Consider the following 19,185-nt stretch of genomic DNA (forward strand, 5'->3'; position numbering starts at 1 on the left):
CTAGAATATAAATCGCCGGCGGGATGGCACCTGAATCAATTCGGCTTTCCAAAGTCGCGCAAAGTTTCCTCGTCACGCGCTGCTATTTCAGATTAGTCGCCCAGCAACAAATTTCTTCTTCGGGCAACTAATCTCCCCAAACTGCCTTCCCGCTGGCTAGAATGTAAATTGCCAGCGGGATGGCACTCGGAATGCTTTGTTTTCCAAAGTCGCCCGAAGTTGCCTCACAAGGAAACTTCGGGTGACTTCGGAAAGCCGAATCGATTTGAGTGCCATCCCTCCGGCGATTTACATTCTAGCAGGCAGGAAGGCAGTTCGGGGAGATTAGTTGCCCGAAGAAGCAATTTGTTGCTGGGCGACTAATCTGAAATAGCAGCGCGTGACGAGGAAACTTTGCGCGACTTTGGAAAGCCGAATTGATTCAGGTGCCATCCCGCCGGCGATTTATATTCTAGCAGACGGGAAGGCAGTTCGGGGAGATTAGTCTCCCGAAGAAGAAACGATTTGTTACTGGGCGACTAATCTCCCAAAATAGCAGCGTGTGTCTCTGCCCTAATACAGCATGAGCTTGTAGGTGAATTATGTGAATAAAATGGCCTGAAATGTTACCGTAATGGACAAGTAAAGTTTATTTAATATCTGCTGAAGGTCCTATCTAAACGGTACATGGGATGAAGAAGAATGTGCCATTACATTATATTCTTTAAAATTTAGATGGAAAGTGCTGAAAAAAGTTGTGTTTTATTGATAATTTCTGCAAAAGCCCTACTAGTCCCACCCATCTCTTCTACTTCTTACAGGGGAGTCAGCAGCACTCAGCAATGTAGGATCCGATTGGCAGCTAGGCTGACCTGGTAGGGAACTGAAGCCAGTCTTTGCTGTGTGACTGCAAGAATGTGATTGGACATCCCCTTCTACTGTGCTTCAGCAGGGACCATTAGAATATGCCCACCCCTCATCTGAAATATGGACAGGGATTGTTACAGAGGGGGCTCCAATAAAGGGGCAATTTTTAAAAGTAATAATTTTTTTAGCCAAAATTAAAACCAATATCATATATTATTTGTATATAAATAATATAATTTATTATACATTACTACCTACAATACTATGGGGGGGTCGCTTTTCTTAAATGTCTCCTTTAAGAACAACAAAAAAGTGACATTAGCTTTACAGTCACTTGACTTTAAGGGGGTTATTTATTAAAGGTCTATTGTTTGGTTTTTTTTTAGACCTCAAATGAACTTACAACTTGAATGGTTTCTAATTTAAGAAAAAATTCTAAATTAAAAAACTTAAATCAGTGTGGTGAAAAACTTGAATACTTGAATTGATCAAGTTTTTGGCAAAAAAAAAAAAAACGGAATTGATCAAGTTTTCAAATGAAACCCACTAAAAAAAACCTTAAACATCATGAAGGCTATTCACATCTTCAAATGGTTCAAAGGACCTCTGCCATTGACTCGTACATGACCTAGACAGGTTTTAGATGGTATTTTCAGATACAAACTATTTCCAGCTTTGGAGTATAAAAAAAATCTTGAAAAAATAGATTTTTTTTAACCCAAAAATTTAAGTTTTGACTGAAAAATAACCTCAAAAACTTTTTTCATCCTTTGATAACGAAATCCCCTAAGGGTTTGGATTCAGTTCGGAAGAAAGTTCAGGATTCAGCTGCAGTGCTTGTGCTGGATTTGAGGCCTCCTTAGAAACGCATATGTTTCTAGGGCTTGTGGTAACTCCTATTTCTATAGTGTTTTTGGGAATATTGAAGCAGAAGGACTGACATCAGGGGAGGACACATTTGTTGGCGGTTCTCTGTCAAACGAAACACCACATTTATTTCCTTCTATAATGTACACATGGGCTTCAGTATCAGACTTCCTGTTTTCAGCTTAAACCTCCAGGGATCAGGCTTGAGCATGCTCAGTTTGCTCCTCTCTCCCTCCCTGCTGTAATCTGAGCCCAGAGCTATGAGTGAGCAGGGAGACACTTAGGCAGGAAGTGATGTCACACCAAGTTAATATGGGAGCTGCTATCCTAAACAAACAGAGAGAGCTTCTAGAGCTGTTTACTCAGGTATGGTAAAGCATTCTACAGAATAAATATAGCATTCTATCTTGTACTATTGTGGATAATCTATTGGCAATAAACTACTTTGGTAGCTTTCCTTCTCCTTTAAATGGCACAGTAGAGTGGTGGGTCCCCCCATGAATTCTGTCCCTGCCCCCCCCCCCCAACATGTCAGTGGGAGGAAACATGGAATTGACTTTTCTCTCTGGATGGGTTTACTCTACTCTGAAAATGTTTTCTGAGGTTCTAAAGATGCCCATGCATGCTGAGATTTGGTGGGCCAGTTTAGTGCTGGCTGCTTAAGTGTAGTTTGTGATAAATATCATTATGTGAATTGACTTTGACAGGATTCAATAAATTTTTCCTTCTCAAAGATGGAGAACACTTTCTGGAGGAAAAAAAAAGAGAAATGCTTTGATAAATGCACAAAATTGGTACAAGTATGGCATCTGTTATTCCGAAATCCGTTCTGCAGAAAGCTCTGAATTATAGAGGCCATCTCCCATATGTTCCAATTTATCTAATTTTTTTAAAATGATTCCTAATGAGCCTATTGGGTTTATTTAGGAACAGATTTATCAAAATGAGTTTAGAGCTTAGTAAATAAAAACTCACAGAATTGTATTTATCAGTGGGTGAAAGTTAGAACCAACTATTTGATAAATATGGTTCTTAAAATCCCATAGGAATGAATAGAACGTGGATACCGTATATACTCGAGTATAAGCCGACCCGAGTATAAGCCGAGGTACCTAATTTTACCTACGAAAACTGGGAAAACGTATTGACTCTAGTATAAGCCTACACACAACTACAGCCCTGTCTCCCAGCAGCGCACATTCTGCCAAAGCAACCCCCCCCAGCGATCAACCGGACTTCTTTGCAAAGTTGATGGTGACAGAGAATTTCCAAACGGATTACTGTGTGCATTGTCCCACTACCATGTGCAGATGGTGCTGTTTGATATTGCCATCACTGTTAATCTTTCGTATAACCAACAGAGGGCTCTGTGTGATATTGCAGTCACTGTTATTCTTTCATACAACCAACAGATGGCACTGTGTGATATTGCAGTCACTGTTATTCTTTCATACAACCAACAGATGGCGCTATGTGATATTGCAGTCACTGTTATTCTTTCATACAACCAACAGATGGCGCTGTGTGATGTTGCAGTCACTGTTAATCTTTCATATAACCAACAGAGGGTGCTGTGTGATATTGCAGTCACTGTTATTCTTTTATATAACCAACAGAGGGCGCTGTGATATTGCAGTCACTGTTATTCTTTCATACAACCAACAGATGGCGCTGTGTGATATTGCAGTCACAGTTATTCTTTCATACAACCAACAGATGGCGCTGTGTGATATTGCAGTCACTGTTATTCTTTCATATAACCAACAGAGGGCGCACTGTTATTCTTTCATATAACCAACAGAGGGCATTGTGGGATATTGCAGTCTCTCCCCAAGTGTACTGTTGGTATAGGAATGATTAAAAGTGACTGCAATCTCAGCTACTCGGGTCTGGTACCGCTGACCCGAGTATAAGCCGAGGTAGACTTTTTCAGCACATTTTGGATGCTGAAAAACTCGGCTTATACTCGAGTATATACGGTAAGTTATTTCCCAAGCTCTAAACTTTCATTTTGATAAATCTTCCCCTTAGGGGTCGAAAACGGTCCTAAAACAGTCCTATTCAACCTCCAAAAATAAACTTCGACTTCATTTCTGTTGGTCTTTTTGAATTCGAATATCGAAGTTTTTTCAATTTAAAATTCGACCCTTGATAAATCTGCCCCTTGATGTTTACCTGATTTTTCTAATGGACGCAAGGTATCAAAATCCAAAATTACGGAAAGAGACGTTTTCCGGGAAAACCCCAGGTCCCGAACATTGTGCATAACAGGTCCCGTATGTGTAATATGTATTTGATTCTGGAGAAAAGTTGATAGGTTTTTAGAAGGACTGGGAAAGCTTTGTAAAGCATTGAAAAATTCTTTCAGTAAGACTTTTACAAGGAAAGTCCTGAAACTCTGCAAAATATGATTCAACAATTTTCACTTGGAAAGAAGACTAAAAAATCTAATTTGCAAATAATTAAAAATTTTAACTGGTGGTGGAATGAGAAAAGAGAGGATTTTTTTCCCCTATCCTTTGATATATCTATTTGAAACAAAATGTGTAAGATTCGCCTGAATCTGGCTTTTAATAAAGTTGCTTAGTAAATCAAATCTCCGAATTGTTTGCCCTCAGCCCCACTCTTTCACTGCCTGTTCATTTGCGAGTGTTCTTGTGCCTCTCAGCAGAATGAATTTGGTTTACTTTCCTATTTCTTCCAGTAGAGTTCAGTATTGACGCACAAGTCCAGCGAGTTTTATAACGGAACTGCCCAATCGGCCTGCTGAAAGAAAGCCTGTAAAAAGAGAGGCGCTGGTGTAAATAAGCAAGTTTATGTAAATGCTTTATTGCAGCGAGGTTTGCAGGTTTGAATGCACCCAAGGCACCGGTCATATACAGAAATGCATTTACTATAACTGTCCCTAGAAAGCCACTCCAATAAAATCCTGTGCTTTCATTTTATAGCTCAGAAAGAACAGTTATATAACGAAAGAAAATAATGAAACGGAAAGGCAAACATAAACAGTTTAAGTAAGCTGTCTCTAATATTGGGCTGTTATACTGTGAATTTTGCGATCATCACCTCCCCACCAAAAATGCAGTGGATATAGGATTTTTATTTTACATTAATTAGTGCCAAGTTTAAGTTAAATCCTTGTGTGGATGTAATTTGGGTTGCAAGGTTGAAATCCAAACAATTTGAACTCCCTGGGGAAAAAAAACCAAACAAACGTTCCCGCTATAAAAAGTTGTCTTGCCCCAATAAAAGTGTTTGTGTGTAATTATGTAGCAGCTTTGCAAATGGCTCAGGAGGCATTTTAGTCCATTCTTTCAGAAATATTTCAGTTTGTTCTGTTGACTTTCTGTCTTGAGCCAAAAACCTTTTTTTCCAAATCTTGCGCTGGGTCACCCCAGAAATGTTTGGTTATTTTTGAGTAATGGCTTCTGCTGTGTTTCTGTGTTTATCAGAGAGACTTGTTGTTCATCATTAAGTTGCCATGTTTGAGCAGGACTGCTTCTAGGTCAACGGGGCGATTATGATAGAAAGCGGTGAGTGGATAAGCAGAATCGGGTCAGTGTTGCTGAGATCTTTTCTCTCCATCTATCTTCCTCTGGGTCATGCACTTTAAAAAAAAAAATGAAAGGAATACAATGATATTAGGTTCTTAGGTTACTTCCCTTTAGTAAATCTTGAAACCTTTTTTTAGACTCTTATCTATGGTATATATCTCCTCATGCCTTGGATATTTTTTTAATTTAGCCCTGTTGTATCCATCTTTGTGTATTTGTGTAACCCTTTATAGACATCTATGTCTGACCCTCATTCCTACCAATAGAGAGGAACTTAGCTCCTAAGCCTGTTGTTCATTAGTTCCGGTTTTTATGGTTTTTATGCATTTCTGTTGTTGAATTTGCCCATACATGTCCAGCTTTCCAATCTTATTAAAGGGGAAGTAAAGTCTAAAATAGAATAAGGCTAGAAATGCTGTATTTTGTATACTAAACATAAGCATGAACTTACTGCACCACAAGCCTAATCAAACAAATAATTTATGCTTTCAAAGTTGACCACAGAGGGTCACCATCTTGTAACTTTGTTAAACATTTTTGCAAGACCAAGACTGTGCACATGCTCAGTGAGGTCTGTACTGCTTAGGGATCATCATAAATTATCAAGACAGCACAAGTCCAATAATATCTGCCAGAAGTCTATATGGCAAGACTGATTAAATAAATATATATATATATAATATTACATACAATAATATACAGACTGCACTGGGTCCTGTGTTGTCATGTAATTTAATGTGGATTTTATCGTTTGTATTGTTTAATACTAAATTTCTCCAACTCCCAGTGGCTGCAGCAAAATAATCCTCCAAATAGAATCTCAGTTTATCTGTTTAAATCTGCCCGTAAATGAAGGGAGAATTTCACTGCATACAGGGGGCAAGGGAGGGGAGGATATCACTCCAGCTTGCAGTGTAGCAGTAAAGAGTGACAGAGTTACATGATTGGGGGCTCCTGGGAAACTAACAATATGTCTAGCCCCATGCCAAATTTAAAATTACATTAAAAAAAATCAGTTTGCTCTTTTAAAAAACGGATTTCAGTTCAGAATTCTGCTGGAGCAGCACTATTAACTGATGTGTTTTGAAAAAAACAAACATGTTTTCACACGACAGTATCCCTTTAAAGTTAAATGTTCCTGTCTCTGGTGTTGGTCTGGCAGTGCAGTAATCCAGGGGCAGATTCTGAACGGTTTTGAACAATTTGCTCCATTAGTTGATACATTTCTCAGCAGCATCTGTGGAAAATTGTGTCAATTCTAATTCTGGACTCGGGTGGATTATTCTTCATTTGCCCAGTGTGTGGGTGCCCCATGGGTACCCGATTCTCTGCAGTGGGGGGGGGCTACAGCCATTGCAGGGGAAACCGCTAAAAATCCAAGTGGCCTAATGGGAAAAGGTGACCAATGTGACTTCACTTCCGGTCAAGGTGATATTACTTCCGGAACGGTGAACACTTCGGGGAGCGGGTCAGGGGAAGATCTGTGGAGTTGCAGAGGCGGGTCCGGGTCAGGCTTGGAGAAAGCGTGTACGGGTTGGGTGTGGGTTTTAAAAAAACAGACCCATGCAGGTCTCTACCTTAAAGTATGGTGATCCAAATTACGGAAAGATCTTTTATCTGAAAAACCCCAGGTCCCAAGCATTCTGGAAAACTGTAACACAAGTTAAGTTTTGGTCATTGCCTCCTATGAGTATTTATGCAATCCGAAAGTAATAGAACTTTTGTGCCTTTTTTTTTTTTCAATTTGAGTTTGAAATGAATTCCCTTCGTCTCTGTTTTATATCTTCCTATTTAGAAAGTGACAAGGTATCTGGCAAATGTGTTCTATTATGGTTAGGAAATAGGCATTGCAACTGAGCCATCATCTAATCTGGAAAAAAAGATTCTATATTTGATATAATATAGATTATTAATTTCTTTTCTAATGTGTGGAGTTATATTTATATGTGGGTGACATGCACAAGCCAACTGAGTTTCAACATTTTACTTTTAATTGCTCTGCAGCTGCACTTTCTGTCAGTTTGATTTCTCCTTGCTAGGATACCTCTCCGTGCTGAAAAATGAATTTTTTTTTTTTTTTTACTTTGTAAATTTTGTTGCAGAGCCTCTGATATAAACTTCTGCCTCCCAAAGAAAAATATTTGAATCACTACAGATAATACAGAGCAAAAAAAAAGTCTTAGAAAGGTCAATTGTCCAGATTTACAAGTCATTATAGGGGAGGGGGGAATCCCAATTTCTGTTGCAGTGCACGGATGCAATCTAGATATTTTATCATTTGTCATATCACAAATGTAAGGTTTAAGAAATTAGGAGGGTTTTTACATTCCGGGCTGATTTAGTGTCTGTTTACTGCTGCTTTATGTCCTCCGTTTAATATTGTTGGCTGCTATTCTCTTGCATACACAACTTCATAGAGTATATAAATCACATTCTCTTTTCACATTTATTACACTTCACATGAAATTTGATTGCACGGGAGACCTAGGGGTTTGTATACGAACACAGAGGTCTGCGGTAGGCTTTTATTTTATTAGCTCTTGTTTAAAGGGGAAGCACTCTATAAAAAAAAAATTGGTGATCCTGAAAAAAAGGTTACTATTAAATATTTGTTTTGTGCTGGATATACGTTGTTTTGTCTGCTATGCAAATCAGAGCTGCGGTATTACAAGTTATAAAGCTTACAAACACTGACTTTCAGCTATAATATATTTGGAACCCATAATTTTCTATGGATGGGAAACTCGCTAATAACTAATCAATCATGGAACCCAATGCTACTAACTTAGTAGGGTTCTCCCCCAGGTGGCTACTAACCCCTGGTCATGGGGCCCCAGTTACCTGTAGGCGCATGCACCTTACACCCCAGATCTGCTGCTCCGTGCCCCATTATACCATGATCTACCCAAATCCCACCCATGCTCCAGGCTTTGACCCCTTCCAGCCCACAAAGCACATATTTATTCATTTTGGATGCCCCTGACTGGGACATTTCGGGGCAGATTTATTACGGTACAAGTGTTTTCCATGAAAAAGTAGAGTTTTCTGAATTCTTTTTTAGTCGATTTTTCAGATCAAAAAACAAGCAAAAATTTTTAGATGTTTTTTTTTCCCCCCAAAATGTTAAATTCTGTACCTGACCATGGAAATAGTTTGCATCAGAAAATACATCAGCTAAAACCTGTCGAGGTAATGTAGAAGTCAATGAAAGAGATCCTTTAAACCATTTGAAGATGTTAAAGGGGTGGTTCATCTTCACACTAACTTTTAGTATGATATAGAAAGTGATATTCTGAAACAATTTGCAATTGGTATTAATTTTTTATTATTTGTGTTTTTTTGAGTTATTTAGCTTTTTATTCAGCAGCTCTCTGGTTTGTTATTTCAACAACTTGGTTGCTAAGATCCAAATTACCCTAGTAACCATGCATTGATTGGAATAAGAGACTGGAATATGAATAGGAGAGGACCTGAATAGAAAGATGAGTGAAAAGAAAAGTAACAATAAATGTGAAGCCTTACAGAGCATTTGTTTTTAGATGGGGTCAGTGACCCACATTTGAAAGCTATTAAAGAGTCAGAAGAAAAAGGCAAATAATTCATAAACCATAAAAAATAAATAATGAACACCAATTGAAAAGTTGCTTAGAATTGGCCATTCTATAAAAATACTAAAGTTAATTAAGGTAAAGGTGAACCACCCCTTTTATAACCTTCATGATGAGTTTTTTGAGAGGGGTTTGCTAGAAAACTCAATCAATTCGAGCAATTCCATTTTTTTTTTCCGAAAACTCGATCGATTACAGTTTTTGGGTTGTTAACCCGAACTCGCTGAATACAGTTTTTTCTTAAATTAGAAACCACTCGAGTTGTTAATTTATTTAAAGGGATGGTCCTCCTTTAAAATAACTTGTGTATAAGTATGTTATAGAACGACCAATTCTAAGCAACTTTTCAATTGGTTTTCATTATTTATTTTTTATAGTTTTATAGTTATTTGCCTTTTTCTTCTGACTCTTTGCAGCTTTCAAATGGGGGTCACTGACCCCTTCTAAAAAAACAAATGCTCTATAAGGCTATAAATGTATTGTTATTGCTACTTTTTATTACTGATCCTTCTGTTCAGGCCTCTCCTATTCATATTCCAGTCTCTTATATAAATCAATGCATGGTTGCTAGGGTAATGTGGGCGCTAGTTACCAGATAGCTTAAAATGAAAATTGAAAAGTTGCTGAATAAAAAGCTAAATAACTCAAAAACCATCAATAATAAAAAATTAAAACAAATTGCAAATTATCTCAGAATATCACTCTCTACGTCATACTAACAGTTATATCAAAGGTGAACAACCCCTTTAATGTTTAAAAAAGCTCAACCTTTGATAGATAACCCCCTTTAAAGGGGACCCGTTATCCAAAAAAAGTATTCCAAATCTTATTTTATCATGTTAGTCAAGCAAAATTAACTTTAATTACACTATATAAATTATTTGAATCTTGTTTCCTTCAGTCTGGGAATTCATAATTATAACAAGCAGGCAGCAGCCATTTTGTGGACACTGTTATTAAGGCAAGTCTTGCATCATCTCAGAATCTTGTTTGTGCAACAGAATGGGGGACCTGATGTCCATCTCCATGTACTGGCTACACAATTAAATGATGAAGAGAACTGGGGGAATGTGGGAAGAGCAGTGACATTTAGGAAGTGCTGAATGGAAAGTGAAAGTAATTGTCTGTCCCGTCTCTATGCTTAAGGCATAGAGGAATAGCAGGCAATATTTGATTGACAGCTGAGATTTTTAAATGAGTTTACAACAGATATATATGCTTTAATAGAAAAAAGAATTTGGATTCCCTGTTTAATTTGAAAAGGACTTTTATTATACAGATTTTTATGTCTGGGTGACAGGTCCACTTTAAGTCCTGACCTAAAACTCTTGTGAGACTGTGGTACAACAGTAATGAGCGGGGTGGTACTGGAAAAAAATGTAAAATTTAGGTCACTAGTGGCATCTTATCTGTATGATGCTTGTCAATAATTGTCAATAAATGGTATCACACCATATATTTCTGTCCCGTATGGGTTGAAATCCGAGGAGAAGAACTTAAACACAAGGTGGTGCAATTGATGAATTATGTCTCCTGTTGCCAAGCAGAGCTTTTTGGTGGCCATGATTTTAAGACTATGGCAGCACCAGATTTAAATACCTCCATGATTACAATCCAGGTTGGCTATCACAGCACGGACATGTTTTCCTCTTACGGCCTCATTTTTTATTGTATTTATTTTTAAGCTGCAGCATTTAAAGCTGAACCTTCACACTACGTTTAAATTCCCGAAGGCCAAAGGAATCATTCATCTGCCCAGCTCTATTCAAACGGTGCTGTTAGGCAGCTTTTTAATATTGTCAGATAATAACTAACCATTGATCTGTTGCTAATCTCATGTATCCTTTTAGACCTATCGATCATATGCACTCCGGGAATAATAGTGTGCTTCTATTGGAGGCTTTTGCTCTGCTTGGGCTTCTGTTTCTAGGTGGGCTGTGGCTGTTTAAAATGTGGGTAATGAGAAACCGACCCCAGACCACAATTTCTTGTACTTCATCAACAATAAAATAAATTGTCTGTTTGGCATCGAATCTGCCTATTTTTTTGCTCATGTAGAAACCCTGGGGAAATTTGCACCTGGGCAGTAACCAACATCAACCAATCCAATGATCAGCTTTTTTCAGCCCTCTGCACATTCTAATGCTCTTCAGTGTGCCGTTACCATCATGTGCCGTTACCATCATGTGCTGTTACCTAGAAGAAACATGATGTTTTAAATAGGGATGCACCGAATCCACTATTTTGGGTTCAACCGAGTCCTCGCAAAAGATTCATGCTGAATTCTGAACCGAATCTGAACCCTAATTTGCATATGCAAATTTGGGGTGGGAAGGAGAAAACATTTTTTACTTCCTTGTTTTGTGACAAAAAAGATTATTTCCCTCCCCGTCCCTAATTTGCATATGCAAATTAGGATTTGGATTCGGTTTGGCCCGGCAAACGGAATCCTGGCCAAGTCCCGAACCGAATTCTGGATTCGGTGCATCCCTAACTTTAAAAGTAATATGTAAACGTAATATGTTTTTGCTTATTCAGGTATGAGATCTGTTATCGGGAAACAAATTATCCAGAAAGTTCCAGATTAGGGAATGGCCATTTTCCATAGATTCCATTTCATCCAAATACATCGAATTTTTTAAAAATGATTTCCCTTTTGTCTGTGATAATAAAACAGTACCTTGTACTTAACCTAAACTATGAAATAATTAATCCTTATTGGTTGCAAAACCAGCCTATTGAGTTTTATTGTTTACATGATTTTCTAGTAGACTTAAGGTATGAAGATCCAAATTATGGAAAGATCCGTTATCTGAAAAACCCAGGTCCAGAGCATTCTGGATAATGGATCCCATACTGTATGTGGTTATCACTTGTCACTGACTATTTATGAAACTATAGTTTAAAAGCTTAAAGGAGGATGTAAACCCCCGAAGCATTTACAGGTATGGGATATGTTATCCAGAATGCTTGGATGCTCTGGGCCTGCGATTTTCCAGATAAGGGGTCTTTCCATAACTTGGATCTCTATATTTAAATCTACTAAAAAAAATTAAGCATACGTTTATGCCAGTTGTCTGGGTTTGCTTCCAATAAGGATTAATTATTTCTTACTTGGGATCAAGTGCAATGTACTGTTTTATTTAGGGATGCACCAAATCCAGGCTTCGGTTCGGGATTCGGCCATTTTCAACAGGATTTGGACGGGGAGGGAAATCGTGTGACTTTTTGTCACAAAATAAGGAAGTAAAATTTTTTTTCCCTTCCCACCCCTAGTTTGCATATGCAAATTAAGATTCGGTTCAGTATTCGCCCAAATCTTTCTCGAAGGATTCAGGGGTTCGGCCAAATCCAAAATAGGGGATTCGGTGCATCCCTAGTTTTATTATTACACAGCAAAAGGAAATTGTTTTCAAAATATTTAATTATTTGCTTAAAAAGGTGTCTGTGGGAGATGGCCTTTCCGTAATTCAGATCTTTCTGGATAACCGGTTTCTGATAATGGATCCCATACCCGTGTTTGCCTTATGAAAGAATGTAATTCAAAGGAAGCGTTCAATATACATTCATTAAAGATGTTCATTGTTTTTAACCTTATTTGTAAATATATTTGATGTGGAAATCAGTATTCACTGCTGGCTTTGTCTCTTGGAAACAATATAGCATGCTTCTTCATACGTCTGTTGTGTTAATTATAATGAATTCATTTGTATCTTTTATTGTGTGCTTACAGCTGTTCCCCCGAATATCGCTGACTTAAAAAACTTGGAAGTGCTCAACTTTTTCAATAATCAGATTGAAGAATTGCCAACCCAGATCAGTAGCCTTCAGAAGCTCAAACACCTCAACCTTGGGTACGTTGCACTATACATCACACATTTACCCTCCTCTGTGTACCACTCCCGGCTGCTGTATCCCAATTGACTTTGAAGCATACGGAAAGTAGAATCATCGGGGGTTCCAAGTTTTTAGCCATAATAATTCTAGTCATTTAGATGCTATCTGGTCTGGCGCTCCTTTTTTTTTAAAAAAGTGCACCAATGCAGGGTATTGTTTGCTGAGCCTAATATCATCCAAGAAGTCACTCCAGTTCTAGTAGATCACATGGACAGTACATACATCTGGATACAAAATTTACAAATCAAATCACTTTTATTGTAATCTCTTCTGCATACAAAATAAAGTCAATTTCCTGCCCCCAAACCATATAATACATATTACATACACTCATAAGACAAGCATATACAAAAAGACATATCTCAGTGTACAAAAATAAGTAATATACAAAGGAAAGAAACCCATTTTATAGGCTTCGACTCCTTCATTGTGACATAAGAGAGTATTAATCTATTTATTTGTTCAATCACAACCTTGTCTAAAATCTTCTGCCAGCTCCACTACAAGGTGCAATTAATTGTGGCTAATTATATGTCATTTAAAACCCTTGTTTTTGTCCATATATCTCCACCATTCATATTGTAAATTATTACTTTTAATATATAGTGCAATAAAGTGCATATCTATTTTCTCCTTCTCACAACCAATTCAATAAAGTGCATATATTGTACATAATCCCTAATTGTGCAAAACAAGCAAACCCATCCACAACCATCCCCAATTTACCTTCTGCCCCCATGTACAACTCACTTATCTTGGCCCCCATACAAGGGCCGATAAAAGCTGCCGACAGACGGCAGCTTATTGGCCCGTGCTTGGGGCCATCCGACAGGCTTCCCCGATCGATATCTGGCCAAAAGTCAGCCAGTTCTCGATTGGGCAGCTTAAAAAATTCATTGGATCGCGGCTGCATCTATGCAGTCCGACCGCCCGTATCGGATCCATTCTGATCCGATCGTTGGGCCCTAGGGCCCATGATCGGATCAGCCTAATGTCGCCAACTTCAAGTTGGGCATATTGGAGAGAGATCCACTTGTTTGGTGACATCGCCAAGTGAGTGGATCTCTATGGCCACCTTAAAATGGCCTCCGACGGGTCGGTTGGTGGAAAAATGAAACCTTCCTGATTGATATCGTGGCCAGATATCACTCAGGAAGACCTGCCGGAAGCCCCCATACACTGGCAGATAAATTGGTCTAAAGGACTGATATCGGCAGCTTTATCTGCACTTAAGAGATTTTAGCTTACTTAAAAATCTCCATTGAACATGCACTTGCATCATTCCAATACAAGACTGGAAAAACTAGCAGCAAAAACAATACCCCAGGTTAGCACAGGCTTGAAGAAGGGAAGGGCCAGCCCAGGGTAGCAGGTAAGCATTTCAACTGCCTTTAATAGAGAAGGAAGGTAGAATCATTGGGGGGTACATAAATCTGCATAAAAAATCTCTGCTGAATATGCACTTTCCCCATTCCTACACAAGACTGGAAAAAATGGCAGCAATCAGCAAACAGAGCCCTGGTACAGACTTGAAGAAAAAAAGGGCCAAGCCAGGGTAGCAGATAAGCAACTCCACTGCCTTTAATAGAGAAGGAAGGTAGGATCATTGGGGGATGCCTCATTTTTAGGCACCCCTAGTAATTCTAGACATGTGTTACCCAGTGCTGGTGCTCCTTTCCAAAAAGTGGACCGGCACAGGGTACCGTTTGCTGTGCACCATCTCCTCTCAGATGTCCCCCCAGTTCTAGTATGGTACATGCACAGTACAGTACAGCAAAGGAATTCCAACGGCACACAGGACTGTAAGAAATCTTCAAAATTTATTTCAAAGCGGAGTGCGTTCCTTACATGCACAGTACATACATCTGATAAATATTTCTATACTGTGCATGTATTTGCACTATTCCAACAGGGGACTCCTGGAAGGATGGAAAAAGATGCAGGCAAACAGTATCTCAGGCTGTCATTCAAAGCTGAAGGGGAAGCCCGTCGGGGGGGCCCCATATACGGGCCAATAAGCTGCCGACACGGTTTTATCGGCCCGTGTATGGCCACCTAAACTCTGTAGTATACAATGGGATTCTTCAGAACGTATCCGTTACCTACTGTGTCTCCTGTGTTTGAATGGCTGCCCCCAGCGCCGTTTCTGTATCCATTGCCGCCTGAGGCGGCTCCAGTAATGCCGCCCCCCCAGCCCGATTCACGCTAGTGCGGAGAGCGCAATTGCGCTCTCTCGCCCTAGTAAAGCCGAATTTCCGGTTCAAAAACCGGAAATTCGGCTCTTAAAGGCACCAGGAGCGGCTTTTTGCCGCCCCTGGAAACCTAGCTGGCGATGCCGCCTGAGGCGAGCGCCTCAGCTCGCCTCATTGGCGGATCGCCCCTGGCTGCCCCCATGGCTACACAGCAGATTGTTTATATAACCGATAGTAGAGTTGCTGAAGCAAACCCACCTGTTAAACCAGTGCAGGGCAACAGTACATTACATTGTCATTCCTTTTAAACACTTACATTTTTTGGTGTTACTGTTCCTTTAAAATCACTGTTAATCAAGAAGCAGCTGCATTCTCTGTTATTTACTTACTGTACTTTTATTGCTCAAATCTAAACTACACAGTATTTTTGCAGAGTATAAGGAACATGGGAAAAAACGCACAGAAACAATAAAAACGTAAAAAATGTATATACATTGAAGGAAATCCTGTTAGTTACTGCTTTGCTATAAAACTATTTTTAATTGCCTTGTACTATTTTCTGTGGGGTACCTTTTCAGCATGACCGAAATAGCACGCCGGCAAAGCGTTTCCAATACGCGGGGCTTTATTGGTTTTGGCATTGAGTTGTATATTGAAGTGTTCATTTAAGCAGAGGGCTGTCCGAGACACTCCGGGGACCTCTCGCTTTGTCAGCAGTCACGGACTAATGATTTTAGACACCGTTCAATTAGGGCACACAGAAGAATGGTTCTTAAGACTGGGGATGTAATGACTGGACTATGTAATGTCTTTTGCTGCTTAGATTCATAGCACAAAATACACAAGATATGTGACTGCATTCAGATTTAATATTCTATATTTACTTGCGCCCACAAGAGGGCTCCACTCTTATTCCTTGAATGATACACCCTTGGGATAAGTCTTAATTGTCTGTAGTTTTGAAATCTTTTCTTTTTGCCCTTTTGCAGCAATAAATATCTATTACATTTAGTAATGAAAAAAATTGCCATTCCACTGTACATTAAGTTATTTTATTAGAAGCAGATTTATCCAAATGTTAGATTAGAACTCACTACAGAAAAACTCACTCACTTTCTATTCATTCCTATGGGATTTTTAAAAGCATATTTATCAAATGGAGAACGCCATTGATAAATTAGATTCTAAAAATCCCATAGGAATGAATAGAAAGTGAGTGAGTTTTTCTGTAGTGAGTTCTAATCTCACATTTGGATAAATCTGCCCCTAAATGTTAAGTTGGAACGTCTCACCCTTTTGTGTTTGTGTTGGTCAGTATGAACAGGCTGAACGGTCTGCCTCGTGGCTTTGGCTCCTTGCCGGCTTTGGAAGTCCTTGACCTCACCTACAACAACCTGAATGAGAACTCCCTGTCTGGAAACTTCTTCTATCTAAGTAAGAAATAACTTTGTAGCCTGTAAGACATTTAATGCTGTGAATATGCTGGGATCTGTTATCTAGAATGCTGACTTGGGGGGTTCTGTAATTTGGATCTCCATACCTTTAAGACTACCTTTAAGACTACTAAAAAAAATTTTTTAAAGACATTTTCTGTTAAAAATAAGAATGTACCAGTGCGTTATACTCCTTTAGGTATAGAAGAATTGTGTTTAAAAAGTAGTGTGGGCCCATGGACTACGGTTTTCTGGTGGGCCCCTGGCATCCCAGTCCAACACTGTCCCTTATAATCCCTTCCTTCTCTTCCACTTCCTGCTCCCTGAATTCCCAGGCTGTACAGGGGAGCCGGCAGCACTCTGCTCATTGCAATGTAGGACGGGAACCAATCAGCAGCTAGCAGGACCTGATTGGGGACCGAAGCCTGTCTGTGCTTGTGTGACGGCAGGGCTGTGATTGGCTGTCCCCCTCCTACTGTGCTTCTGGCAGGGACCATTAGGACACGCCCACCCTTCATTTGAAACAGGGACCAGTGAATATCTATACGGAGCTCCAATAAAGGGGCTATTTTTAAAGATAATATTAATTTTTAGCACCATGTAAAAGCAAAACCATATATTACTCACAATTGCCTACAAAATGAGTTTTTTTTTTCATGTATCCTATATGTATCCTTTAAATGTGGTAATAGGATTGTTTTGCCGGCAATATGCCTTTATGCAGCTTAGTTGGGATCAAGTACAAGGTGCTGTTTTATTATTACAAAGAAAAAGGAATTCAAATTAGAATTACAGGTATGGGATTCATTATCCGGAAACCCGTTATTCAGAAAGCTCAGATTTAAGGTAAGGACATCTCCCATAGACTCCATTTTAAGCAAATTATTAAAATGTTTTAAAAATGATTTTTGTTTTCTCTGTAATAATAAAACAGTTCTTTGTACTTGATCCCAACTGAGATATTATTAATCCTTATTGGAGACAGACCAGCCCTATTGGGTTTAATTTTGATGCTTTTTAAGTAGACTTTAAGGGGTTGTTCACCTTTTAATTAACTTTTAGTATGATGTTAGAGAGTGACATTCTGAGACAATTTGACATTGGTTTTCATTTTTTATTATTTGTGGCTTTTGGCTTTTTTAGCTTTTTATTCAGCAGCATCTCCAGTATGCAATTTCAGCAATCTGGTTGCTAGGATCCAAATAGTCCTAGCAACCATGCATTGATTTGAATAAGAGACTGAATAGGGGAGGGCCTGAATAGAAAAAAGAGTAAAACAAAGTAGCATTAACCAATTTGTAACCTTAGAGATCATTTGTTGTTTAAATGAGGTCAGTGACCCCTATTTTAAAGCTTGACAGAGTCAGAAGAAAAAGGCAATTAATGCAGAAACCATAAAAAATAAATAATGAAGATGAATTGAAAAGTTACTTTCAATTTCCCATTTTGTAACATACTAAAAGTTAACATGAAGGTGACCCTCCCCTTTAAATGATGGTGATCCAAACTCCTTATCCAGAAAACCCCAGGTCCTGAGCATTCTGGATAACAGGTCCCATGCCTGTATTTGCTTAAAGGACCGGTAACGGCAACATTTTTTAAAAATAAAAATGTGTGTATATAACGAAAAAAAACCCCACCAAGACATATTTAACTTTAAAATCACAAAGTCTTTTTCAAAAAAATAACTTACCGAAACTCCGCTTGCGCTCCTTTCAAAAAAGGCGACAGGGCGACGATCCAACGTGCGGCATTCGATTTCTCCTCCCTGGCTATCTCCTATAGAAGGCAGGGAGGAGAAATCGAACACCGCACTATGGATCGTTGCCATTTCTGAAGAGGAGCGCAAGCGGAGTTTCGGTAAATTATTTTTTAATAAAGACTTTGCGATTTCAAAGTTAAACATGTCTTGGTGTTTTTTTTTCTAGGGATGCACCGAATCCACTATTTTGGATTCGGCTGAACCCCCGAAACCTTCACTAAGGATTCGGCCGAATATCAATCTGAATCCTAATTTTCATATGCAAATTAAGGGCGGGAAGGGGAAAACATTTTTTACTTCCTTGTTTTGTAACAAAAAGTCACGTGATTTTCCTCCCCGCCCCTAATTTTGCATATGCATTTGCATATGCAAATTAGGTTTCGGGCAGAAAGATTCGGACAAATACGAATCCTGTTGAAAAAGGCTGAATCCCGAACTGAATCCTGGATTCGGTGCATCCATATTTTTTTCATTATATACAAACGAATTAAAAAAAAAATTGGACGTTGCTGGTGCTTTAAAATGGAGTCTGTCGGAGGTGGGCTTTCATAATTCAGAGCTTTCTGGATAATAGATCTGTTAAAAAAAGTAAGGGATAAAAGAAGAGCAAAAAACCTTTACCACACCATTGTAGTGTTGCTATAGGACAGTAACACATTATGTACCATGGGAGCTGCACATTTAATGGGGATTTTAACAGTTAATCACATGGAACAAGTGTACACCTGACTATACTGGCGTGTTTATAAGAAATCCCTTACAGACATGCTCCGCAACTACTCAATAATCCTCTTGTTATAAATTGTTAATCTCCCTGTTAAATAGCTGCGCAAGTGACTCCTTTACTACTGTGATATTTAAACGACTCCATAAAAACCCATGGCAGTCGGTAAAGGAAACACTCAAACGACGTGACAGCCACAAAATAAAAGGCACAATTCACAGCCGAAGAAACTGTTAATTGTGTCAGGCCTTTGGATATAAATGTTTTCCTGTAACGGACAAGCCGTGCCATAAGCCACTAAA

At 38.9% G+C, this 19,185-nt stretch overlaps 1 protein-coding gene across 2 annotated transcripts in view; it reads left to right on the forward strand.

Moving 5' to 3' along the window:
* rsu1.L (Ras suppressor protein 1 L homeolog) overlaps positions 1–19,185 on the forward strand; it is an 86,592-nt gene that overhangs the window by 9,019 nt on the left and 58,388 nt on the right. For both annotated transcript variants that reach the window (XM_018266478.2, XM_018266477.2), the window contains exons 4-5: positions 12,609–12,729; positions 16,280–16,398. In XM_018266478.2, coding sequence (XP_018121967.1) covers positions 12,609–12,729; positions 16,280–16,398 — 240 coding nt within the window. The remainder of the gene's footprint in view (positions 1–12,608; positions 12,730–16,279; positions 16,399–19,185) is intronic.

The sequence above is a fragment of the Xenopus laevis genome, chromosome 6L, assembly GCF_017654675.1.
Source record: "Xenopus laevis strain J_2021 chromosome 6L, Xenopus_laevis_v10.1, whole genome shotgun sequence".
NCBI classification, from domain to species: domain Eukaryota; kingdom Metazoa; phylum Chordata; class Amphibia; order Anura; family Pipidae; genus Xenopus; species Xenopus laevis.